Raw genomic sequence first — 25,173 nt, 5'->3', positions numbered from 1 at the left:
GGGCAGCACGCTGATGGCAGTGCTGTGCTAAGTCTGTGGCAGTGTCTCTGCCGCTAATACCCTCTACCGAAGTGCACCAGCCCCCATGTCCTTACCAGAATGAAGGGGGGGGCAGCTATGCTCTGCCCTCTAGGAACCCCCATGACCACAAAGCTTGCTCCACACTGAGTATGGTCAACACTGAGGCTGGGTGGAACCAAGGTCCAGGCAGTCACAAACTCTTGGCCTGGGATGTGACCTTCATGCCCTCAGCAAGGAGTGCCAGACTAGACGCTGAGGCCCTAGGGCAGTTTCTGCTGGTCGGTTCCCCAAGGACATGACCCAAGGTGATGAGGTGCTATCTTCACACTGCACCTACCTGGGGACTAGTTCCCAGGTCACTGGCCAGGGGCAGGCTGGCAACCCAAGGATTTCATTGTCCAGGCAGGAAGCTCTGGCCACCATGATGCCAAGAAGTCAACCCCAAGTTCTCATTCCCTCTGTCTCCTTTCCTCCATCGGCTTTCTCCCTTCTTTCCTGCCCTTTTTGTTTATTGGCTGTAGTCAGCCCCTGCACTGCAAGGGCTAAGAGGGACCCCCAAAATAAAGAGTAGTGAGCCCCTCTGCACGCACACCCCCCCCCCAACAAAGATGACAGGACACATAGGAGACGATCCTTTTCTAAATCAATACAATTTTTCAAATTTATTTTTTTCTTAAAGAAGTACTTCTAATCTCTGTCAAAAGGGAGGCGAGGAAAGGTCCTCCCTCCCTTGTAAACACTGAAATACAGATCTGAGAAACCAGGGTCGACACACACAAAAAGTGCATTTTACAAAATATCAACTAAAATATATTTTACATGAATTATGCTTCCATTGAAATTCTACCGGCTGCATTTTCAGGTTCGAAAAAATATTTCCACATCTAAGAGATTTCAAAAGCATTTACTTCTGGGCAGCGGACCCCGCCTCTGGGGAAGGAGGGGCCTTGATCTCTTCTCCTGCGGAGTGACGCTGGGCTCCTTAGCAGCAAGGGCCCAGCACCCTGGGAATGAGCAGGCTCCCAGGCCAGCTCTCCAGAGCCCCCACAGCCACTCCCTGCCAACCTCTTTTACTGCCCCTCGCCTTCCTCCGAACAGCTTATTCAATACAAGGGCACCCTAGTCCCTTCCCCTCCGGTTTGGGATTGGGCTTTCCACGTGTAAATTCACCTCTGAACCCTCCAGGCCTCCCCCAAGCCTAATGACCAATCGGGAGCAGCCTATCTTCTCAGGGATAGTACAGGGCCTGGGGTTGCCAGGAGGATCCTAAGGATTCGCTTCCACCAACCTCTCCAGACCCAGCCTGACCGTCCTCACCCGGTGTCACCTCCTTAGCTCGAGCTGGGTCTGTGCCTGCCCCTTCCTAGGGGAGGAGGAGTGCTGCCCTCCTTGGCTCCCGCCCCCAGAGGTATGCCCCCGGGAAGTGCTAACAGCAGCGCCCAGACCACACCGCGCTCTCCTCTCCCCCTCCCCACCGCGCTCCTCTTTGGTACAAATGGGATAGAACCAGGCTGCTCCGGCCCCCTCACAGAGAGCCCCAGGGGGGCCAGGGCCGAGGCCTGGCAAGGACAACAGGGGGCCCGGCCTCCTAACCTACTCTGGGGAGCAGCATGAGGTGAGAACAGGGCCCCTGGGCAACAGGAACAAACTGAAAATGCAGGTCCTTAGCTCCTCGAGTGAGTGGCTGCAGCTCAGCAGGTCTGTGGACTGATACAGTGTTGATTCTCGCAGGGACGTAAATTAGTGCAATCTACAGAAGACTAGGGTAAGGGGCGGCAGGGCAAGGGGGCCACAGCACTCCTTTGGTTTGATTTCAGGTGGGTGTGGCTTGAAGAGTCATGGATGAAGTTCTGCAAGAGGTTTCCTAGAACCTCCAAATGTAAGGCAAGAGGAAAAGTCTTCAATAAATCAGGTAGCAATTTGCCTTGCCCCCTGCCCCCCACCCCCTCCCAGCTCCCTTCTGCCCTCCCAGACATGACAAACCCCATGTTGACCAGTTAGCTTCTGGGAAGCCAGACCTGCTGGGTGGCCCTCACCAGGAGGCAGACAGGAAGCTGACGCCCACAAGTGGGCCACACCCATGACTGTGTGCACTGGGTAACTTGTCCCAGCACCAGGGGCTACTGCAAAGGCAAAGGAGGAAGCCAGGGAAAGGCCCCGAGTCTAGAAAGAGAAGGTCTATGCTCTGGAAGCCAGACTCTGGCTCTCTATGCCTCAAAGGAAGGAGCTCGGAGCTGTGCTAGAACCTGGGAGAGCCTGGTCCCAGGCTGATGGGGAAGCAGCGGGTCACAGTGGGTGAGGTAAAGCTGGCTCCCACTCCCCCCTTGAAGGGCCCAGGGGAGGCTAAAGAAAAGCCTGTTGGGCCTTATTCCTGAAGGACTCTCCCCTCCCCCCCCCCCGGGCCCCATGCCCCTCAGGCTTGGCCCAGCCTCGGGGAAGACTGCTGCTTCAAGTCTCCACCCAGGCAACCACAGAGAGGGGTACCCTGGGCCAAGCTGAGGGCTGTGATGCTTTCCTTATACCCTGGCCTCCCTTCCCTCCCAAGGGGCCCAGTACCCATAGGGGTCCCTGCCCTCCCCCCCCCCAAAGAACCACAGGCCAGCAATCTCAAGCCCCCGTGGCCCCTTAACCAAGTGCTGTGCTTCAAGCAGTGCCCCCTGCCCCGAGCCCCCCTTGCCCGCGGGCAGCCCCAGTGTGGGCCTCAGGAGGCTACTGAGGGTTCTTGAGGATGCGGCCATGGCGGAAGTCATAGACATGGCGGCAAAGAAACACCAGCTCAGGGTCCGTGTCCTCGGGCACTGTGCGGTGTGGCGGGGTAGAGTAGTCTGCAGACGGGGGCACCAGTGCTGTCTTTCGGCTGGGGAGGCCCTCGCCCCGGCGCTTGGCCATGGCGCAGAATCTGCAGTGACACACACCATTTGCCATCTTTACCACAGCCACCCTTGCAGGAAGATCAACTCCTTCCCCACCCTGCCCAGAGAGCGGGGGCCTCCCCTCCGACCCGCAGAAGGGCTGGTGCTGCCTCCATCCCTGTCCTGGGGGCTCCGGCCTCTCTGCCGACCACCAGTCCATCGTCTCGGTCACTGGGGGGAGACATCTGCTGGGACCTCCCTCCCAACACCTGCCAATTCTCCTCAATGGTTCTCTGAGAGCAGTACTGTAGCCACCGCCGAACGCTGCCCCAACCACTCTGCCTCAGAGGAGGAACAATTTTTTCTCTCTTCTACAAACGTCAGACCGTAGAAGGCGGCTGTGAGGAAGAACGTTCTGGGAGGGCAGGCCCTGTGAAGGAGATCCTCTTGGGAATCTCAGGCAGCCCCGAAACAGCCCTGGGGAGTCTGCGGGGAGAAGCTGGCCAGAGGGGCCGGGCACCACCCACCTGCAGTACTCAGCAAAGGTCAGCACGTAGCATTTCTCCTCAATGCAGGCCACACTGTTCTGGTCCTGATGTCTCGATGCAAAGACTTCATTCTGCAAAGGCTCAAGGAGAGAGAGGGGGACGTTGGTACCAGGGTTGGCGGCACGTAACTCCAGAAGCAACGCCAACATTAACTCTGACTCCTGACCTGAGACAACTTCAGCCAGTGCCTAGAAAGCCAGGGAGCCTCCCCAGAATTTCGGCCTATCTGCTCCTCACCTAGCGCCCACGCTAGGGCACTCACTCCTCCCCGGTCCCATCCTACTCAGGAATAGCCAGAGGCCTGCTCCAGCACCGCCCCCCCGGCCATGTCATCAGCCTCCTGACCCCCACCCCCAGCTCAGAGGAGGAGAGGAGAAGTGCTGCCCATCTCCCCATGAAACAAAAAGCCCAACAAGGGCAACAAAGTACAAGGGAGCCCAGGCGAGGGGCTGAGCGACCACACCCGACGGCACTACCTCTCCCAGCACACTGCTTGGCAGAGTGCCCAGGGTGTCCCAAGCCTTTTCTCTCCTCGCTCTAGCTCCACAGATAGCAGCAAAGGGGGCTAGGGGTGCAGCTCCCCTTTCCTGGGGCCACAAGGGCACAGCCGCTTGCTCCCATTCCCACATACCTTTGGGGGTCTCCCTTCCTGCTCCCCCTTTCAAGAGAAAGGTTACTATTCCCTTTGAAATGTGAATTGGGGCAGTGCTGGGAAAACGGGCTAAAACCCAGGCCTGTGTGGCGTCCAAGGTGACAACGACTTCACTGCCCATGGCTGCCTCCCCATACCATGTTCTTGGTGCCACAATTTCCCCCTCCCACCCCTGCCCTCCCTGACACACTTGACAGGCACCTCACCTCGTGCATGCTGGGACTGCGGCCTCCCTGCAAGTGCTCTGGTCTGTAATACCACAAGAGGCTCATCATCAGTTCTCCTAGGGGGACAGGAGAAGCAGTCACGGCGGGAGACAACCCCAGAGCAGCGGAGACAGGCAGCAAGGGCGGCTACCTGCCCGGGACGATCATCCCACTTCCATGCCCCGGCCAATCCTACAGCCTCCGGCCACCCACATCCCCTGCCTCAGGCCAAGCCTGGCAATTCAGGGGCCTGGAACGCTGTCAGGGATGGAGGAAGAAGGGGGGAAAGGCACTGACAGGTGAGGCGGGGGACAGGTGCCCAGGTCCCGGAGGCCGGAAAGGTTAAAGAGCTGACCCGACCCAAAGCACAAGGCCATCTGCGGCCCTCAGCAGCAGACAGATGCCGGCTGAGCGGAAGGCAGACTCCGTGCCAAGAACACGAGGAGACTAGTGCCAGGTCAGACGCCAGGCAGGGGGTACCTGATTCAGGGTTCTCCCAGAGGGCAGAGATCTTGGCCACATAAGGTGTGGACGTCTTTCGCGGGCCTGACTTGAGGAGGACAGTGTCGCGGACTCGGATCGTCTCCCCATGCCGTTCCACCGCCTGGTAGCTCTTCCGGATGGCTGGTTCTGGTTCATCCTAAGCGGCAAACCAATGACGCGAACGGGCTCGTGAGGAGGGAGCAAGGACGGAGTGAGTGGAAGACATTCCCTGCGTGCTTTCCTCAGGGCGGTCACACCCCTGAGGATGGGAAACTGCAAAAGCACTTTGCGTAGTGGTCTCCTTCTCCCCGAGCCCGGCTTTCAGGGGCAGGATGGGGTGGGAGCTCCCCATGGATGGAGAAAGGATGAAAAATAGGAAAAGGGGTGGGAAAGTGGCCTAAAGCTTCTGGGGCTGCGCTGGGACCACCACTCCCCAACAGCCAGTTCTCTTGCTCCACGCCCCAGCATCGAGACGGTCCTCAAACTTCCTATTGGGGCAGTTTGGTTCTGACCCTTAAACCACCACTGTGGAGTGGCGCGGCCCTGGACAAATCACTTAATCCACCGCTATCCCTCAGTTTCCTCATCTGTGAAATGAGGACAGGAACATGGGATACACACCTCACAGGACAGCGGTGAGGATAAAAGCACCTTAGATCGATAAAGTTTAGGCGATACTCTTCTCATCAACCCAGGTGTTCCTGGATCCCTCATTTTCTCTGCCTATCCCAATTTTCCCTATACACGCACTTGTCCAGAAAGCCTCCGGAAAAGTCCTCCATTTTATAATCCAGGATAGGAGAGACAGCATGATCAAGGATGAGAGGCGAAGACACTTCAGATGGCTTCCCTGAGAGTCAGCGACAGAGATGGCGGCCACCCGCCGTGACTCACTGTGCACCCCTTCCCCTCCCCAAGGCCTGTGACACAGCATCAGCAGGGGCTGGGGGAGCAGGCTGGTCCGCACGATCAGTTCCCAAGTGTAAGTGAGCTAGAGCCCCTTGTCACCTCTCGGAGAGGCTAGAGCCAAGGGTCCTGGGATCCCCTCATAGCAGGTCCTATGTCCTGACTGCCACCCTCCCTTCTCCCCGTGAGCTAACAGCTGGCACTCACCAAGACATAGACAGCCTTCTCACATGCAGCCCCAACGGGCACCCAGCCGTTAGTGCGGCGGCGGCGACGGCGGCGTGGGCGTGGGCGCTGGACACGTGGCTGCTTGGGGTGGCTGGGCCTGCAGGAAGCCTTGCTTCTCGCCGTGTGCCTGCAGCTGGAGCCCGTGCGCAGACCCGACTTGGAGCCGCTGGGAGGCTTGGCGCTCTGAGGGCACGCGCGGGCTACTGTCTGGGGCTCCGAGGTGGGTGTCTGAAGATGGGGGACGGGCTCTGCTGCAGGTGGCACGCTGGGCACAGGGCATCCCAGGAGGGGGTGGGCAGGTGAGGCAGGGTGGCCAGCTTCCGGGAGAGGAAATTCCAGCTGGCCTAGGGACCTGCAGCCTTCTGGGCAAAAGGAGAGAGGGGGTTAGGGCAGGTGAGGACGAGCAGTAACCCCGCTGGTGCCCCTGCTTTCAGAGTCTGCTCCTATCTTTTATTTGTTTTTTAAAATTTTATTTATTTATTTGAGAGAGAGAGAACGAGAGGGAGAAAGAGAGTGCATGAGGTGGGGGTGCGGGGGGGAGGGTCGGAGGAAGAAGCAGACTCCCCGCTGAGCAGGGAGCCCTATGTGGGACTGGATCCGGGGCTCCAGGATCATGACCTGAGCCGAAGGCAGTTGCTTAACCAATGAGCCACCCAGGCGTCCCAGAGCCTGCCCCTGTCTCAATGCTGAGTGTGAAGCCAGAGGTCGCTGAGGTGCCAAGTGGAGGCAGGGGCCTTTAAGGTGGACCATCAGAATGACTGGCCAAGGGTGTTTCTTGCCCCTGGAGACTGGTCCACAGCCATCTCCATGTCCCCCTGCTAGCCCGAAAGAACGGGGGGGCGGGTAGTGGGAACAGTGTGTCTAGCTCTAACTTAACCTTCTCGAGGGCTCCCACAGTGCTTAGGAGCAGGGGAGCTGGAGTCAGCCCAGGATACGAATCCCAGACCTGCCACTCACTGTGTCACCGCAGGCAAGTCACGCTACCTCTTAGTGCCCTGCAATATAAGGAGGGACGGCCAATATCATAGAGGGGGTCCTGGGTGTTTCTCGTATGAATATTTTAGCTCATTTCATCCTCACACCAACCCTATGAGGTAAGTACCATTACCACCATTCTATAATTAAGGAAACTGAGACATAAAGCAGTTACTGGCTTGTCCCACGGTCACGTGTCTAAGGAAGTTGGGGAGAACATTTCACTCCAGGCAGTCTGGCTCTAGAATCTGTACTCAATTACATGCCAGGTGGCCTCCCGTCTGTGAGGCGCTCCGCACAATACCTGGCACATGGTGCTTACTGGGGTTCGAGGGCAAGGGGGCAGGGTCTTGGGTGCCACAGATCAGGTGTCTAGATTTGGGAGAGTGGTACAAAAAAGAAGGAAAAGCCCAAGCACCAGCCTGATCTCATTTCTTAGAGCTCTAACTCACGCCAAAACCTGAAACAACCAGTCTGGCCAGAGTCAGCTGGTCTATAAAGTTGTTTTATAGACCCCTACAAGAAGGGGTGTGGGGTGGTGGTGGGGAGAGCCCTGGTAAGGCCTGGCCTCTCACTTCATCAGCATCAGGGCAGACTTGCCAGACAGGATGGCTCTGGTCACCTCATTCCCACCCTGGAGCCAGGGACGGAGGCAGGAGAGGCATGTGAGGACACTCTTGCCAGTTTGGGGGAAGAGAGAGCACCATGGGGGTGTCTCACCGGCTGCAGTGCAAGCCTCTCAGGTGGCTGGGCCTTGCTAGGAAGGCAGACACCAAAGCCATGGGCCCTGTTAGCATCCCGCCTGTGTAGGGGACTCAGCCCGCTCTGTTAGCCCCTAGCAAAGTGACGCTACGTCTGGGTACCACCTCTCCTTCAAGGCCCGTATGGCCAGGGCGAAGGAGTCCTCTTGCAGCTGGCACGGGGCCTGGTACCCACCATCCTTCCCACGAACGCTGAACTAGGCCAGCACGCAGGTGGAATGGGCTCCTGCAAGGCAGAGTTCTAGCTCTCCTTGAGGGAGGCAGAGGGACACAGGAGCCACCTGGCAAAAGCCCTATTTTCAACATCTAACTTGCTACTCAAGAGCAGACGAATGGGTATCCCGATGGGGAGGGAGGGGTGGCTCTCCCTGCCCCCTCCACTGCCACAATGCTACGTAACTGCCATGCCAAGAAATCTCCATAGACAGCGGGGACAGAGCAGAGCTAAGAGCTAGACACGGGCCCCTTTTCCGGGAACACTCCACGGTTTGGGGTGTGAAACTAGGGGAGTCCTCCCTTCCCAAAGACCCCTACCTCCCACATAGCAGCTAGACCCTCCAGGAGCCCCACCCCAATCCATGGCCCACCCTCCTGGGACTCCACGTCTGACTCCCTGGGCCATCCCGCACCGAGGAAGGCTTACCTGCTGCAAAAGGAATTTTGTAGGGGCAGCCGCCACAGGTAGTGCCGATGTGGGTAAGAGATGGGGGCAACATTTCACAGATGCTGTAGCCGTCCACTCCAGTGTCCTCGCCAGAGCAGTAGCGAGAGCCCCAGGGAGGGTGCTGGAAAGGGGTGCCCGCGGGCACCGAGCTTGGCGCCAAGAGGAGCCCCTCGTTAGGTGCAGCCACTGGGGACAGCTTGCCCTCGGGAAGCATGGGGCAGGGGGAGTAGCCTCCACACCGCAGCCCATCTTGGCCGCAGCACACGTAGAAGCTGCCAAGCGCGGTGAGCTCGGGCCGACCGCACGGGCCACTGTAGTGGGCAGGGTTGCCAGGCATCGGCAGGGGGGACGGCTGGGGCGCAGGGAAAGAGGGCTGGTGCAGTTCCTGCTTGGGGGCGGGGGACTCCTCGCCTGGGCGCCCAGGCTCCGGCTTCAAGGCTGCCTGCCCACCCATCAGCAGGGGCAGGTGGGGGCGGAGCCCCAAGGGGCTCTCCAGAGCCTTGCTCAGGGGCTGGTAAGGTGGCTGGCCGGCTGGCCCACGAGGGGTGGCAGACGGCCACGGCTCCTCGGGGTGCCTCTGCCAGCCGAGTGGGCCTAGAGCCTCCCCAGAGCCAGGGCCCTGCCGGGCCTTGGGATAGTTCTTGCCGTTGACCTTATTAGCCCACTTTGGCCTCGGAGCCCTCAGCGCTGGTGGCTCCGTGGAGCGCCCGTCTGCCTCTGGGTGGGCACGAGGTGGCCTCAAGGGTAGCTCCCGCTCCTGGCTCAGCTTTAGGAAGGCAGCTGCATTCAGGCTGGCCAGTCTCTTGGGCGCTGCGTCACCATCTCGACGGGCACCCTCATCAGGTGCTGGCTCTGGGGACAGGTCCCGACTTCCTCCTCCAAGGTCCCCGAGCCGGGGCCGCTTCTTGGAGGAGGCCCAGCCCCCCGCGGCCCGGTCACGGTCCCGGGTGCGGTGAGGGTCACCCCCTCGGCTGCGACGGGTGCTCACCAGGCTGCTGGCATCCTCTCGCTCCAGCAGCAGGTTATTGAGGGCCTCCGCGTTGAGGGAGGCCAGGCGCCTCTTACGGGGCTGGGCGAGGCCCGTGTCCTCACCGGATGGGGCTGGGCTCGGGGGCTTGGGCAGGTCAGGGGGCAGCTCATCAGCCTCATCTGCACTCCGTGGACCGGCCACGTTCTCCAGGCGGGTCAGCAGCACTTTGCAGGCCTTGGGCTTCTCGGGGACCAACGGGCGCTTACGTAGTGGGTAGTTCTTGCGGCGCCCTGTGAGGTGTCCTGGGCTCTCGGGCATGCCAGCTTCCACACTCTCTGCCCCCTGCTCCGTATTGCTGCCTTCCATCTGCAGGGGCTCCCGGCGGCCAGCGGGGCCCGAACTCAGCATGGGAAGGGACTTCCTCCGTGTGTGTGTCATGGAGTACTTCCAATCTGCAGGGCAGAGGCAGGCCATGAGAGAAGCCCACCCTGACCTGCCCAGCCATTTTCTCCTCTGCTGCAGCCCGTCCGGTGTCTACCCCCACTTCAGTAACTCTGGCCGACCCTCACCCCCGCTACAGCCTGGATTTTCCCAAGACCCCTCTTCCAGAGTGCAAAGGTCCTGTGGGGTCAAGCTACCAACAGCTGTGCAAGGACTGGCCGCCCCACTCTTCTTTTAGCCTAGGGTCCTTCTTTGAACTAAGCCCTTCAAGAGCCTATGGAAGGATGCAGACCCCGGGGTCAGAAGACAGAAGGTGCTGGGGGCAGAGTTGTCAGTTCTCTCTACCTGTCCTTCTCCGGCTAGATGCTTACTGCAGGTCAGGGAGAGGCTCTGAAGACACCAAGCCAGGACGGGCCTGCGGTGGTGGGAGCCCATCTGTTCCTTCAATAACATTACCAACCCTTCCCCCATCTTGGGGTTTCTGAGATTGGCCACAGGCAGATAAGGACAGGGACAGCCAGGAGCTAAGGTGAGGAACCCGCCTGCTTGGCTGTGGAGGAAAGCAAAGTCCAGCCTGTGGGGACACCCTGCCTGGCACGTACAGCAGGACAGCCATAACCTGGGTCTTGCTGGGAAAGCCCCCTGAAGGGAAAGGCCTGGCTTTGAGGAGTCCAAGGTCAGGGGAGGTCTCAGCCAGCCCCAGGAGCCGGGCCCATCTTGGTTCAGATCCTGGGGAAGGGCAGCCCAAACAGTGCCTGTGCCTAGAGAAGGCATGTCTGTAGGGCGTGGGCCAGCATTCCTGGGTAGGAACCCCACGGAACACACCCGAGACCCCCCACCAGCCTCTAAGAGTTAGGGAAATAAAGTATCAAAGAGAAGAACTAACTGGAGACAAACGGACAAACCAAACCCGGGCTGCCTTGCTAGTCCTGCCCTATTTCTCAGGTCTCCCTCCTGGTAGGCAAGATGCCAGGCAGAGAAGAGGACTTGGGGAGGGGGGCATGGCAGGAAGCCCAAAATCCTGGGCAGAAAATGCCCATGACCAGGCAGCATCCCCTAACTTTGCTCAGCAAATAGTCCCCCTGCCCCCAACATACCTGGGGCAGCCTGGGCCCCGTCCTGAATGAGAGGCCAGAGCTGGGCTGAATCCTGGAAGCTGGCATGGCCAAGGCAATGAAGAACTGGCAGGGGTGGGGGGTGGAGGCGTCAGTGTCAGTGGTCAGAGACGACTGAGCTGTTCACTCCCTACCTACTCCCCAACCCAAAGCAAGGTGCTGCCAAATAAGGTGCCAGACAAGGCTCTGCCCTCCCAGGCACCCTGCAGCCCCCTCCCCACCCGGCAGGCCCAGGCTTTCCAGCTAGATTTCCCCACTGCTATTGTTATTCATACCCCCCCCCCAGAGGCTGGGAGCAGTCCCCGCTGGGCCAGGATTTAACCCTGAAAGCCCCAAGCCTGAAGGCTCCCAGGGATTCCTGAGCCCTTCCCAGCTAGCTCCTGTGGCCTTGGGCCAGTGGTTGGGGTCACTGGGTACCTTCTCTCCCCCCACACACTGTACTAGTTGAGAAAGAGTGCTCGGAAAACCAGGCTGAGAGCATCGTGGGTGTCAGGCTCAGAAAGGACTTGGAAAACTGGAAAAGAGAGGCACCGTGCCAGGCACTGCTCTGGCCACGTGCGAGGCCCTGCTGCTGCCCAGAGACCAGGCTGGGGCAAGACAGAGGCACAGGAGGCAAACCCCTTCCTCCCTGAAGCACAGACAGAGGAGAGCTCCTAAAAAATCCCAGGTGTCTGCTAGGATCCCTAACACTGCCCCCCCTTCCATTCAGGGTGGCCCCCCCCATCCCTGTTTGCTCAGCAGGCTTATCAGCAATGCCTCCTTTCCCTCTGAAAAGCATCCAGGCCCTTTCCTCAAACGCGGGGCACCCCTGTGCTGGAGGAGGAGCCCCCACAAGAAGCACATCTGTATTTCCTAGGAAAGCCTAGGCCCAGCCCCTCCCCACCCCCAAAGGGCCCCGGAGATCACCAACAGACCGCACAGCTGAGCAAGAGCCCAAGCCCCTCAACAGGCCCCAAGTTACCAGAGGAGTCAGGCCTGGGAATGGCTGGAGGCCAAGGCTGAGGTCACCTGGGCTTGTGGCCTTTAAGGACATGGACACCAAGTACGGAGCAAGGAGGGGCCAGATGGGAAAGAGAGCGAGCTCAGGGAGGTGCTTGCAAGCCTGGCAAGTGAAAGAGCTCTTAGTGGAGAGGTGACTGGCCTGTCGTTGCTTCACACCCCCCACCCCGGTTTACTGCTGGACCAGCCGCAAGGGTGGACTCTGGGATACTGGCCCCACCCCCTCAGACTCCCCCTCTCAACATGAGAAAGGGCCCAGGAGGGAGAGATTGGGAGGGGAGCCTGTCCCCAGAACTTGGGGATGTGTTCCCTATAGGGTCTTACTCTTTCACCCCCATTCAACTCTCCAGTCCCTCAGGGACACCCACTGTCCCCAGATCCCAGGAAGCCTCTAAATCACAGGGTGCACATCACATTTCCAAATCAAGCCTAAGAGCCTCCTGCCAGCTCCCCCTGAATCCACCGAATCCCTTGTCACCAGCAGAAGAACGCCTAGCTTTCATGTGGTGCCTAAGGCGGCAGTGTCACTCACCATCCTGAGGAGAGGCTGGGGTCTCTGCTGCCTGCCTCGCTGCGCTCCAATCTGAGGAGAGCGAGCGTGAGTCATGCTTTGAAGCTTCCCTTGTGAGAACTTCAGCCGCAGCTTTTCCCTGGGGTGGGGCGGGGTGGAGGGGGCTCCCAGACTGCCGGGCCCCTCTAACCTGCAACCCCTCTAACCTGCAGCGGTGGCCCAGCTCAACGGGGGAAGAAAACCCTGGGAAAGCGGGAGGCGTGGTTCCCCTTCCAGCTCTGTCAATCGTCCTGCTGTCCTGTCCCCACACACTAGCCCAACCAGGAACTTCCCACCACTGCCAAGAGCCAAGGATGCATGGGCTCTCTCAGCACCACCCTTCTCTCCAGGAAGCCCGGTCCTCCCAGGCATGGGTAGTCCGGGTTCCCTCCCGAGAAGGTTCCTAGGAGAGACTCCCCAGGGCATGTTACTGCTCACCTCGACTGTGTCAAGCTAGCTCCCACTGAAGAAAACCAGTCTGACTGTCCCCAGCTCTGATGAGCAAAGAGCCAGCTGCCATGAAGGACAGCGGCCGGCCAGTGTCCTCCATGCTGAAGACCCAGCAAACCACAGGGGGAATCCGAAATCACAAGCGCACTTACTCTAAAGACAGCAAACAGGCCATCACAGGCCCAGGCACTGTGGGTCACGAAATTGAGGGAGAGAGCACGCCCAGCAGGCCCAGCTGAAGGGTCAATATCCCGCATCCCACGTCTGTCCAGGGCTAGGAGTCCTGCCACAGGAGCAGAAATGGAGGGAGGCCTCGGTTCTTGCCCTCAAGCTGCTGCGGGATCCTGCACCACGCCCCCCACTCGAGCGCAGGCAGAGCACACCCGGGGGCTGTGTGCAAGGGAGGGTCAGAGGCCTGGGGACTGTGGGCTGTGGGCACCACTGAAGGGAACACCAATGGGTCAAGTCCAGATCACTCCTGCAAGCAGGGGCTGCCCTGGGGCAGGAAGTGGTTGGCCACAACTCTCCCCCCACCCTTATTTACTCAGCTCTGGACTGTACACCCGCCTCCATTCTTAGGGGTTCAGGACCCAGGGCTCTGCTCCACTACCCTTCCTGAAACCTCTCTTACCTGTTGCACATTAAATTCTGCTTTTCAGGCTTTTTGGGTTATTTTTCATAGGAGGAAAGTATTCAGGGGCGTCTTAGGCAAAGGCAGACCAGGTGGTCACCTGGGTGAGGGTCAGGAAGGGCCTGGACCCAAGCCACCGCCCTCAAAGATAACCCAAGTCACACAACCGGTACTGAGTTAAGCACTGCCTTCCTTCGCACGCTCTCTTGGCATAACTGCCCCCAAAGGAATAAGAGGTTTCCACGAGCACTGAGTTTATTAAATCTCCTATCCGAGAAGAAACGCAGCAAGAGCACAAAGGCAGGCTCCTGTTCATTTACATGTACTCGGTGCTACTCACGGAGGAACAGGTGAAGCCGCGGAAACTCTTACGACAAAGCCAGGATCAGTCACGGCCGTTATCTCTTGAATCCCCCCCCCATCGCTGGTCAACTGGAAAGCAGCAAACCTTCGAGGGAAGCAGACCCACCCCTGCATGCCGACTCTGCTCCCCGTAAACAACTTAACTTCCCTGAGCGCCAGCTGCCTCACCTCAAACGGACACATCCGAAGGAACCTGTGAGGGCAGGCCAGCATACGCCCCCACCCTGCCTTCTGGCCCCTCGGAGAGAGGAGGGCAGTCTGCCCTTGGCTTGGGGGGTTCACCACATCAGGGGCCCGGGGCTGCGGGGGCTGTGAGAAATCTGAAAACCCCGCCTGCACCTGAAGTCTGCTCTGCTTCTAGTCCAGCAAAGGCACCCAAGTATCAACCCCAGGGAAAGATGGAGACACCGTGCAGGGACTCGTGGGGGGCTCTGTTTACAACACAATGAGGACAGGGGCAGAAACGGTACCCCAACAAACCCTGAACAACAGCTCCGTGCCTCTGGGGAATACTCAACTGGATGGTGAGAGGCCCAGGGGATGGGCTCAGGAGGCGTGCGTTCGCCAGCTCCTGCCGTGGGACTGCTGCTTCAGCACGCGCGCGGAAGGGCCCAAGCCCCCCCCCCCCCCCGGGTGCTGCCCCCAAAGAGAAAGCAGTGGCCTCGGCCACTGGCCCCGCCTCCCCGGTGCCTGCTCAGCCTCACCGGCTGTGGGCACCCAATTCACTCTGCAGTCAGGCTGGGACCCTACAACACTTGGGCAGGAAGCACCCACCCCACCAAAGGGAACCGGCCTGAGCCGTCTGGGAACAGCTTGTTTTACAGATCGCCTTCGGGTCTGCTGGCCATATGAGGAGCTGGGTCCGCCCCTGGAGGCTCCAAGCCTATCTATGGCCTGTCGGACCACCTGCTCCTCACACTTCACACTAGAGGCTCCCAGGAGCCCAGAGAGGTGGGAGCAGCCTGGCAGCAAAGGTTCACACACACACACCCCACACTGGGTCTGCTAATCCAACCCACCCGTCCCCATCTTGGCTGCTCCTGTCTGCTCTGACCGTCCCAGCAGGATGCCCCCCCCCCCCAGGCCCAGAGCTGCACCCAAGTTTCCAGAAGCCCCACTTACTTCTGGCTTCAGATGTAAAGCCAGATAGCCTGTCTCTTGGAGCTATAAAGGGACAGACATCTCAGTGGGGAGCAGGGGGGGTTTGAGTCAAACTATAAAGGGACTCTCCAATTTTACATGAGAATTGCAATTAAGTACAGGAATATAGTTAACAGTAGAGCTGAAGAAATCTCCTCACTGGAAGTTGCCAGTGCCCTGGTTGTGGGGCAAGGCCCTTCCTCTAGGTAGGGGCTCAATGACAGCGAGAGAGACAATGTACCCCTAGGATCTAGAAGTCAACATACACACGTGGACCACTGAATGAGGGTACTGGGCAGACAGCATTGCATTTTAGTCACACCGCGGTGCTGTGCTTTAAGAAACTCTAACCTGACAAATTAGAAGATAATCGCAATGCAGAACTAGTCTTTAGAGGGTTTCCTTAAAGGCACACGTACCGACTTGAGGGGCTGTGCCTTCCCCAGCGGCCTCCCGGTGCACGGCCCCTGTGCACACGAGGCAGACCCGCCTCCGCAGGTGCCAGTCCAGCTAAGCCAGAGCACCTGCCGCTCGTTCCCAGGCACACGGCATCTCCTGCGACCTCACTCGTTCAGCCAACACTGGTTCACCTCTCACCGCGGCTCAACATGGCAGATGTAAGACCTGCAGGGGCTGGAAGCCACTTCGTGCTGCCACTAATCCTAAGTGGGGTTGGTTAACAGCCTGAACTTCTCTGAGCCTTGGTATCCTTGTCGACACAGCGAAGTTGTTATGAGGATCAAGTTAAATGAGAATGCGTGCCTAGCAGAAGACCTGGGATACAACAGGGGCTCAATACAAGCTTGCTCTTTTCCCCTATACGTCAAGTTTTAGGCGAAATGCTGGAGAAAAATGCAAAAGAGACGAAAATATTGGGGCTTGGACCGGTAGGAAGAAAGAGGACAAGACAGTGCGACAAGGACTGTACGGCTGCTTGGAGCTCCCGAGCTCTGGCTCCACGGCACCTTCAGAGCACGCAAATCGGAGCCAGGTCTTCACTTCGACACTGACTCACGGCCTGCCTCCTGCCGCGTGTAGTGAGGGGACACCAGCCCGAGAACTTTGCTTCCCCAATGTCTGGATGTAGGAAGCAGCAACAGACCAAAGTTGAAGTCTTGAGGCAGGACATAAGTGCAACCGTTCCCAGACTCACCTGTAGGAGCTCCCGGTAGGATGACTCCAGCCTGGGGGACAAGAGACTTCCAGGCCAAGGCTCCCTCAGACCTTCCCACCCAGACTCCACGATGCCCAGGCTGGGCCAGGAGCAGAGCTACTCCTGGAGCAGGACCCGTTTGCTCCGGGCAGGTAACAGTGGGGCAGAAATCAAACAGGAACAGAGACAGGGCACCCCAAAGCTCAGCAACAGGCCCTCCGCAAAACCAACAGCAAATGTCATGCTACTGATACACAACTCTTCAAACAACACAACAGCTCACCAGCCTGCTCCAGGCACCTGCCGAGGAGGGCAAAGGATATGTGCTGGTCCGACCACCAGGACACTCCAGGAACGGACAACTGAGATTTCTGAGCTGGTCTGCCAAGCCTGGAGGTGCTATCTCTTGTCCTGAGCGGAAGAAACTGGCTGGCCAGGCCAAGCTGGGAGCTCTGCCCTCAGGCTCCCCAGCAGAGAGCTCACATCCTCAACGAGCCAGCGTGAGGAACAAGACCCAAGACCAGGCCTTCCCTGCACTCCACCAGCACCGTCAGAACCACAAGGCCAACCCTACTAGATTTACGGGGACCCAACACAAATACCTCACAGGTCACTAATTAACTAAGTGATTGGCGCCACCCTCATTAGGACGCGGGCTCCGGGACACGGGGGGCTCTGCCCGCCTTAGCACGACATCCCACCCGCAGGGCTTAATAAGAGCTTGCTGAGTGAACGGAGATCTGGCTGCCCACCTGCTCCACCCCATTTAACATTTTTATTCGAGACTGACGGCATCACTTGGGAACCCTGAACCCCCTCACCTCTCCCCCAATCCCAGGAGTCTGCGGCTCTTCAGTTCAACAGGGCTACTGCAGGGAAATCACTATTTACACAGCACCACCCTCTTCCACTACCACCTCTTCCCTCTCTCTCCAACTTGCCCAGCTGCATCTCTGGAACATATTCCCCTCGTTCCACTTCTTACTCCGAGGCATTAAGCAAGCAAGGGCGGTACCAGAGGCAGACTTGTATCAAGGCAAAGAATATCACAGACACTGCGGTGAGCTCAGCAGCAGGGAACCAACATTATCAGTCCCCGAATCTCCTAAGTGTGCAGGGTAGGGAATTCTTGATTCACCGCCGAAGCTTCTAGCTGAACGGGGATGGCTAATGTTTGTCAAGCACTCACTACGTGCCCAGCACCACCCTAAACGTGTAACATTCACTCTCATTTATCCTCACAACTGCCTCATGAGGGGGTTGTTACCGTCTCACCCAAACAAGGAGAACACAGGTACCGTGGGGTGAGAGACCGAGCCCCGAGCCCCCACACCTCCGTGCTAGGGACGACGGAGCCGGGCAGGTGGCGTCAGTCCCAAAGCCCCCACCCCCACCCTCACTGCAACACAGGACGGCTGGCGGGCTCAGGGAGCAACATTCGAGACCAACCTGCACAGTCAATTTCACTTTTCTGTGTTAACTGTTGGTATCAACATCGTAGTCATCTTCCCGGACTTTTCACCACAAAGGAACCGAAGATGTACTCCAATGAAACTCCAACGAAACGGCCATGGCGGGCCGGCCGGAGAACATACACATACTTCTAGGAACTGTGTCTACAGCAAAGTCGGCTCAAAGTCCCCAGTCAACTCTCACACGCGCTTTAGAAAGAAACCCACTTCATATACTAGAAAGGGGTGAAGGGCTTTGAAGAGATGTTGTCTTGATTTTACAATACATCCAAAAGAGAAGGCTACAGACGTCCCCCCCACATCCCACCACCTCTCCTGAGCCAGATGCAATCTCCCTCCAGCCCGAACTGCAGTAAAGACTGAAATCTGGTCACCACACTCCGACCGAACAGCCGTCTTAATATTCAAAGATGTATTAACTGCCCCACGGCTACCTCTCTTTGGGCTGACTAAATCTAAGTCCTTTCAATTTTCTCTGAAGATCATGTCTCATAGTCATTTAATCCACTTTATAATTCTTTTCTACATTCTGTGGAATGTGTGTGAACCCCTCCAGGCCCACGGCAGGAGACACCCCTCGCTTCTTGAGGAGGGCCTGCCAACTCTGACTCTAGTAGGAATGTGACTCCAGCCTCCCTTCTGGCATACCTGTCAGGGTGCCCTGGCATCAAACAGCACCCTAACACCTTTCCCATGATTTCTACAAAGATCCTCTGAACCCTAATAATTCACCTCTAGACCACCTGGCCAGAGGAGAATGTGATGAAACTGAATGTACCCCCCACCCCATTTTAGACAGGGAGGCTCAAGATGGAGAAGGGCCCAAGGGTGGGCCACCCCACTCCTCTGCAGGCAGGAAACTGCAGTTGGGGGGGGGGAGCAGTCAACAGGGACCAGAGATGGAAAGGAAGGAAGAACAGCCACCACCACTCCAGGTGAGATCCTGGGGTCACAAAAGGCAGAAGCATACCTTAAGGTCCCACCTCCTTAACCAAGGGCAGGGGGTCAGAACACCTTGCCCCCCACAAAAGCCACTGAAAAGAAACAGACGTGAGAAAAAAGATGTAGACACCAACTTCCTGCCTCGCATTGATCCTGTTACTAAGAGGAGTCACTTATCATTTTTTCCGTTCAGGTAACTTGGTCATGGTGCCTCGGAAAAAAATTCCCATTTCAAATCTCAGAAAGGCTCAGAGACAAACCCATTCATTTATTCCTGGTGGCTCAGGCCTGCGGAGGCTCTCAAGGACAATGTGCTGTGTTTTCTGTAGGACGCTGAGTCAGGTGAATAACCAGCCATCCTCTGCAGGTGCTTCCCACGGGGAAACATGGAAACTGGAGGAAAATCCTTCCCAGGACACAATACGGAGTCCTGCACATGACTCTGCCCCGAGGCCTGCTCAGCAAACCCACAGTCCTCTGGTCCTGAGCGGCGACAGCACATCGCCCGGGGCAGGGCACCGATTCTGCCGCAGGAAGCCCGGAGCCTGCGGCCGCTGCTCAGCTCAATAAAGCCGAGCGGGACACTGGGGCTCCGTGGAGCCGAGGGGGCTTGTCCGGCCGGCCCTCTGCCCCGGAGCAGGCCTCTGCGGCTCTTCCTCCTCCCTGGTAGCCGGTCTACTGCTCATTAGTGATAGTACCAGGAGGTGGGCAGGGGAAACATAAAGGAGCTGAAATTCAAACCGGCCCATTTCATTCCAGTGAAGTGCCTCCCATAAAACCAGGCAGGATTTCATCCACCGAGATCTCCTGGGCCCCCTGACCTGGGGAGGTCCAAGCAGCCCAGAGGGTGAGGAGCCGCAGAAATCTCAGGGCCCGGGGCATCAGAAGCCTGGGTTTCTGATCTTCACGAGCTCTTGAATACTCTCTGCATTTTCTGCCTTTTCAAAGTTAACAGGCACCCTAGCCACGAGCTGGCCCATCGGGTCAAGGCCATGGACCCACAAAACGGGAGTGCTGCGGCTGCCCTCGGTATCCAAAGAAGCACTCTCCTTGTCCCTCCGAAGTCCCCCGCACAATGGCAAGTTCACAAAGGAAGTGAGTCTTGCCAGACTGTGCTAGCAAATTCCCATAAATACTTGGGCCAGGGTAGTACTGCTTATGTAAAATGCTTCCCCATTGAGAGATGCTGCTTTATTTACATTCTTCGCAACCCATTCATAAAAAGGAGGCCCTTTAATGTCGGGGCTGTTCATATAATGCTCCATAAACCCAGCAGCTTCGGCTGCCAGCCTTAGTTCAACACAGCCTGCTTCTCAACTCGAGACTTTTTCCCTTAAGATTTTTTTTCTTTCATGACTCACCTTGCGACAGGGCGCTGAGGCCAGATGCTGCCGAAGCAAGGCCGAGAGGAATAAGGACAGATAAAATGAAAACACACAAGTCCTCCCGAAGGCTGGGATAGAGAGGTGGGAGAGACGAAAATCAATAAACTGAAAATCCCATACAACTTCAATGTGAAGTATGTATGTTGGGAGGTTGAACTTTCAGGTTTACCGAAACTCCCTTTATGGATGTCAAAACCGTCCCCAACCGTCCCTCTACCTACCAGAGAGAAGGTGTGATGGGAATTTTTTTAACCCCAAAAGAAAAGAAAGCTGAGGGCTCATTCTGGTCTTTAACTCACATTGCGGATGAATAAAAAACAGTCATTCTCTGCTTCCTCACAGACGTGTTCCAGGGGCTGCTGGATCCAAGAGGGGCACGACTGGCTCAGGGTAATGAGACTCGGGCAGACCCCAGAAAGAGAGGAAGGACCGTGTTCTAGGACGCACAGCCAAACAGCCTGAGCAGCTGAGGAGAGAGCCCAGGAGATCCGTTCTGAGGTAGCCTGTCTCCTGCCACAGTAGAAGCAAGGAGAGAAGTAGGGATTTTTTTTAATTGACGGGAGCGGTCTGCATTGCCATGGCAACTGTGAGGGGTGGCCTTCCCTCTTGGAAGGGAAATGCTGGCCCATTAATCATCAAACTGGGGCACAAAAGGGAGGTTTGGGGGAAAGGGGATGGATGCAGAATTTATTTTTTCACTGTCTAGACTCAAACCAGTTACCAGTCCTCTTTCCCATTTCCCCCGTGGTCCAAGGTTTGAGGGTAAACAAAAGCGGAAGTTCCAAGAGAGCTGGGATCATAGCTTTCCCTTCCGAGGGGATGGGTCCAGAGTGGGGCTGATCGTGCCTGGGATGTCAGTGATAAACACTCTTCCAATGCCAGTCCCAAAAGTCCGGTCCACAGGCCAGACCCAGGAATCTTTTTCTTTTCTGTTCTCAAAACCGTGTTTTCTCCCTCATTTACACCCAGGATTGAGAAGAGATAAAACATATGGATTCATTTAGCATGGACAACAAGGAAAATTGCATAAGAGCAGCAAAGCCGGGTGGAGAGAATGGCTTGGTGGGGTAGGAGGAAAACAGGATTACAGCCCTTTTCCAATTCATGTCTATATGGTGTCACGTGAGCAATCCACAGCACAGACTCTCCACCAGCCAGAGTATCAGAAACAACAGCTAAGTTTCATTTATTCCCCACGCTAAAGCACCCCAACCGAACATGCCCTATCTATGTGCCTTTGACAGAAAAGGAAACCACCAAGGACTCCATACTGAGCATTTCTTGGGAAGAAGGGAAGGTTTCCCCTGTTCCCAATCAACTAAGCAGCCAACTGCATTTACTCATTCAACAAAAACAACAATGCAGAGCAGTATAACAGAAATCCCAAAATATTCTCTCTCTCTTACACACAGAGCTTTAACACTCATACTGTCCCTGTCTTTAAGAAACTTCCAACCTACAAAACCACTCAAGAAGACACCATGCTATACAATCCAGGGTCGCAATCTCAGGGGTAAGCAATGTTGGCCTGGAGCGGTCTGACTGACAGCAAAACACAGATGAGCAGGGTTCAGGTGGGAGAAGAGGAAGGCAAGAGGCTCCTCTCTGGGGACAACTGGAGAAAGCAGAAGCAAAGAAGCAGGGAGAGAACTGTGCCCGCACGGCTAGGGGAGAGCCGTAGGGCACCTGTCTAGGGTCAGACTGCAGGAAAAGAAGAACCACTGAAAGTGTGTGGACAGGGGAATGCCACGGGAGAAGGAGTGCTCTAGGAAGAATGATCTAGCAGCTGTGTACAGACTGGATCAGAAGGGCCAGAGGAAGCAGGAGGGAGAAGGCAGCCAGGACAACACAGGCCTGTCATGAGGACAGCAAAGTGACAGAAAAGAAGGAAAGGAAGGAGATACAAAAACCAGAGAAACACGTCACCGGGGTGAACTCTCCAGAGCAAACCCTCCTGAACACCTGACTGGACTGACTCGAGTCTCACGCCAGGTAAGAGCCTGTCAAAGAGGAACACTGTTCTGGCAATTCCCCTTTATATTCCAGTGGCCAGACCAGGTCACCCCCTTCTGACTGCCACCAAAAGAAATCACTGTGCAGCCTAGAGGAGGCAAGAAGGCCTCGAAATTCTTCATTCTCCGAACCTTAGACATACAATTAAATCCTCTCAGAACAAATGTTAGTGTCTTGCATGAGATAATACCTCCCTTTCTCAAAAGCCTCATCTCCACCCACGCTGGGGTCTAGACCCTTCTGAGGAGGGGGTCGGAGGGTGGCCGTGAATTATTTCCATGCCCATACTAAGCAAGGCTGACATGCAGCTTCCCCAGGATGCGATTACAGCCAACCTCAGCTGGGAGCAGGTCCTAACCAACAGCTACCTGAGATGGGACTTGAACCCAGAATCTCAGCAAAAGTGGACATTCAGAACAGCTTCAGTCTCCCTGTCTTTGTGATCCCAACTCTTCAAAGAGGTACAGGGTCCCATGAGAAGCCCTGAGAGTTCTGAGTGGGTTTTTGCAAATAGAAAACAGCATCCAGCTTAGAAATGATCACTGGTGAGGACAGAAGCACTCAAGAGCTTAAGCCACTGGTTTCCAAGTGTCCTCTAGCTAGCCAAGGACAGTGGTGTCCCTCTAGGACATATGCTCCCTCTAGGGCCCTTCTCTCCTTTTTTCAGAAGACCAGGAGTGGAAAGGGTGGTGGGAAAATCTCTCGGGTGGCACAAAGGAAAAAGACTGGAAACCTCTTCATTTAATCATTAAATTCCTGCCTGGATTTATAAACTCCAGCTTCTCATTACCCTTTGTGGGTATCTTGTTGGCTAAAGAAAAGTGCTGAAAACAGTTGTGGATGGGTTGTTGGAGCACATTCTGGGGGACATCTCCTAGTCTCCAATCCAACTGGTCTTCTACCCTCCTCAGATTGTCGACAATGGGCGACTAGATGTCCCAGGTGGGACTAAACCTCTGCTCATGGGCAGACTCTGCTTCCTGAAACCCCTCATTCCTACAGGCTCTAGAGTGGCTCACCAGACTGTTGCCTAACCCAGTCGAGACCGGCCAGGCCCACCGTGTGCATAACCCCACCTCTGCCCCTCTGCTCCAGCCGGGTCGACCCCACTCTTCCCAGAACCCGGAGGTGATCGCCGGCTGGAGCGGGGAGCCACTGCCGCAGCTTCTCCCGGCGGGCACCCTGGCCCCCGCAATCCCTGGGGCAGAGTCCGGCCCTGCCGCCCGCCCCTCGGGGTGGGTGGCTCGGACCTGCTCCCCTCCCCGACGCCACCACCTGCGCCCGCTCAGGCGCCGCCTTTGTCCGGCGCTTCACCGCGGAGCGGGCCCCTCGGGCCCGACCTGACCTGGCCCCCGGCCCCGGAGAAGAGGCGGAGAGGCGGGCAGGGCCAGACCAGGCCGGGCCGCGAGCACGGGGTCCCGCTGTCACTTGGAGGCGGTCTGACAACTTCGATCCCCCCGCCCCACCTCGGACTCGGCCGCCGCTCCGCACGGTCTCCGCCGGGCCTCCCGCGGCCCACACTCGCTTCTCGAACCGGTTCCCTTCCGTCTTCGGCGCCTCCCTTCCTTCCAGCCCGATAGGGTCGGGTCTACATTACCCCCGGCCCCGGTGTGGCCCCCAGCCCCAGCCCCCCATCCAGCGATAACCGGTCAGCTCACAGCGCGGGAGGGCGCCCCCCACCCTGAGCGGGCGATCCCGCGGCGCCGCCCCCAGCCGCGGCCCCTTGCCTCGGGGACTGCGATGGGGGAGGGGGCGCGGCGGGGGGGAGCGGGGGCCTTGCCGCCCGCGCACTCGGAGGCGAACCCGCTTCACCGCGGCGAGGAAACGACCGGCGTCCTCCCGCCCTCCGCGGCCCGGGACGCCCGCGCTGCCGCCGCCCGGCCGAGCTGCCACCCTGCGGCCGCCACCCACCCCGCCCCCAGCCTGAGAGGCGGGCGGCCCCCGGGGGCTGTCACCTCGAGGCGCGCTGCGCTCCCCGATGGCGGGACCGTGGCGCCGGACCCGGGGGGGAGGGAGGCGGCGCGAGCAAGCGGGCGGCCGCACCTGCTTCGCGTCGTCCGTCCGTCCGTCCCTTCCCGGGCTGGCGGGGGCGGCGGCGCGGCGCGCTCGGTGGGGCGCGCTGACGGGCGGCCGGTCCTCTCCTCTTCACTCGTCTGCCTCCCTTGCTCGCTCCCTCTCGCCTGCTCGTCCCTTTCCCCCCCTCCTCGACCCCGGCCCCTAGCTCACCCGGACAGCGGCGCGGACGGCGCGGCTCTGGGCGCCCGCAGGCCCCGGCCGGGCTGGAATCCGGCGGCTGGAACCCCCCGGGGGCGCTCAATTCCCGGGCTCCACGCTGCTGCGTCAGCGCCTCCTCCTGGGGGCCGGGGCCGGGCGGGCGGAGCGGGGGCCGCGGCCGGGCGGGGCCGTCGGGGGGGGCGGGAGCGCCTGGCCGGGGCGGGCGGACGGCGGGGGCCGGACGGGCGGGGCAGGCAGCCGGACGGGCGGGCGGCGGGGGCCGGGCTCCGGGATCCGCTACGCCGCTCGCGGTTCCCCCACAAACTCCCCGAGAGCGGAGCCTCCGCCGCCCTCCTTCCTGCTTCCTCGTCCCCAGCCAATCAGCAGCGCGCCCCTCGGCCAGCTCCGCCAATCAGCCGCCCCGCCCTGCGCTGGCCCCGCCAGCCAATCCGGCCCTCGGCTCCCCCTCCCGGTCTCCGACCAATCAGAACCGTGGGTCGGTCGTCCCAACGCAGGGGGCAGCACGAGGCGGCCGGGGGAGGCGGTGCGGGGAGTGGTGGGGCCTGGGGGGAGGGGTACGGTGCCAAGGGTGGTGGCGGGGGGTGGTTTTCTTTGCCGGCTTCTTGGATTTTCTCTTCGGCTGCAGAGCCTGAGTCGGTATCCCATGGTGACCCGACCCTGGAGCCCCAATCCCCCAGCTGCTACCCCCCCCCCGAGAAATCTTATCTCGCCCCCGCCCTGGCCGTCACCCCTCTACATCCCCTTTCCTCCTTTTCCTCTTTAGCACCCACTGTAGAAAACTGCGGTCCTAGAAACACCCCACCCTCGCCAGCGGCTGATGCCCCCAGGGCAAAGCCTCGGGAAGACCAGACGAAAAATCAAGCGAGGACAACCCCCCTTTCCTGCAGAAAGGGCCCCAGACTCCAGCGAAAGGGCCCCGACTGCTGAGAAGCCCCTCCCGCCCTTGCCTCATCTTTCCGACTTCCCTGCCTGCCACGTCTCCTTTCCTTTCAAGCAAGGTCGGTCCTAGCTCGGTAAC

The 25,173-nt window shown here is 58.4% G+C and overlaps 1 protein-coding gene across 5 annotated transcripts; it reads right to left on the bottom strand.

Moving 5' to 3' along the window:
• Window positions 1-647: 647 nt before the first annotated feature.
• BAHD1 (bromo adjacent homology domain containing 1) lies at window positions 648-24,501 on the bottom strand. Of its 5 annotated transcripts, none has more exons than XM_087859280.1 (8): window positions 24,147-24,501; window positions 10,805-10,888; window positions 8,276-9,718; window positions 5,876-6,258; window positions 4,760-4,919; window positions 4,280-4,356; window positions 3,401-3,501; window positions 648-2,920 (listed from the first exon to the last, which is right to left on the bottom strand). In XM_087859280.1, exons 3-8 carry the CDS (start codon window positions 9,702-9,704, stop codon window positions 2,731-2,733), a joined length of 2,340 nt encoding a protein of 779 aa, XP_087715406.1. In that variant the 5' UTR covers window positions 9,705-9,718; window positions 10,805-10,888; window positions 24,147-24,501; the 3' UTR covers window positions 648-2,730. The 5 variants fall into 5 exon arrangements, with proteins under 5 accessions (XP_087715406.1, XP_087715407.1, XP_045626639.1 ...); XM_087859281.1 differs by lacking the exon at window positions 24,147-24,501 and adding an exon at window positions 12,354-12,687; XM_045770683.2 differs by lacking the exon at window positions 10,805-10,888 and having other exon boundaries at window positions 24,147-24,279.
• Between the last annotated feature and the right edge of the window lie 672 nt (window positions 24,502-25,173).

The sequence above is a fragment of the Ursus americanus genome, chromosome 36, assembly GCF_024610735.1.
Source record: "Ursus americanus isolate L20-20 chromosome 36, mUrsAme1.1.p, whole genome shotgun sequence".
Taxonomy (NCBI): Eukaryota; Metazoa; Chordata; class Mammalia; order Carnivora; family Ursidae; genus Ursus; species Ursus americanus.
The sequence above is the reverse complement of the archived record's forward strand: the minus strand, read 5'-3'. Positions and strand labels throughout refer to the sequence as shown.

Bases quoted from the DNA above. Each gene is read 5' to 3' on its own strand.
- BAHD1 (XM_087859280.1), bottom strand. From the start codon at position 9,704: ATGACACACACACGGAGGAAGTCCCTTCCCATGCTGAGTTCGGGCCCC. The intron at 6,259-8,275 runs GTAAGCCTTCCT...CCTTTTGCCCAG, and splicing joins CAAAATTCCTTTTGCAGCAG to AAGGCTGCAGGTCCCTAGGC. The intron at 3,502-4,279 runs GTGAGGTGCCTG...TCTCTCCTTGAG, and splicing joins GCAGTCCCAGCATGCACGAG to CCTTTGCAGAATGAAGTCTT.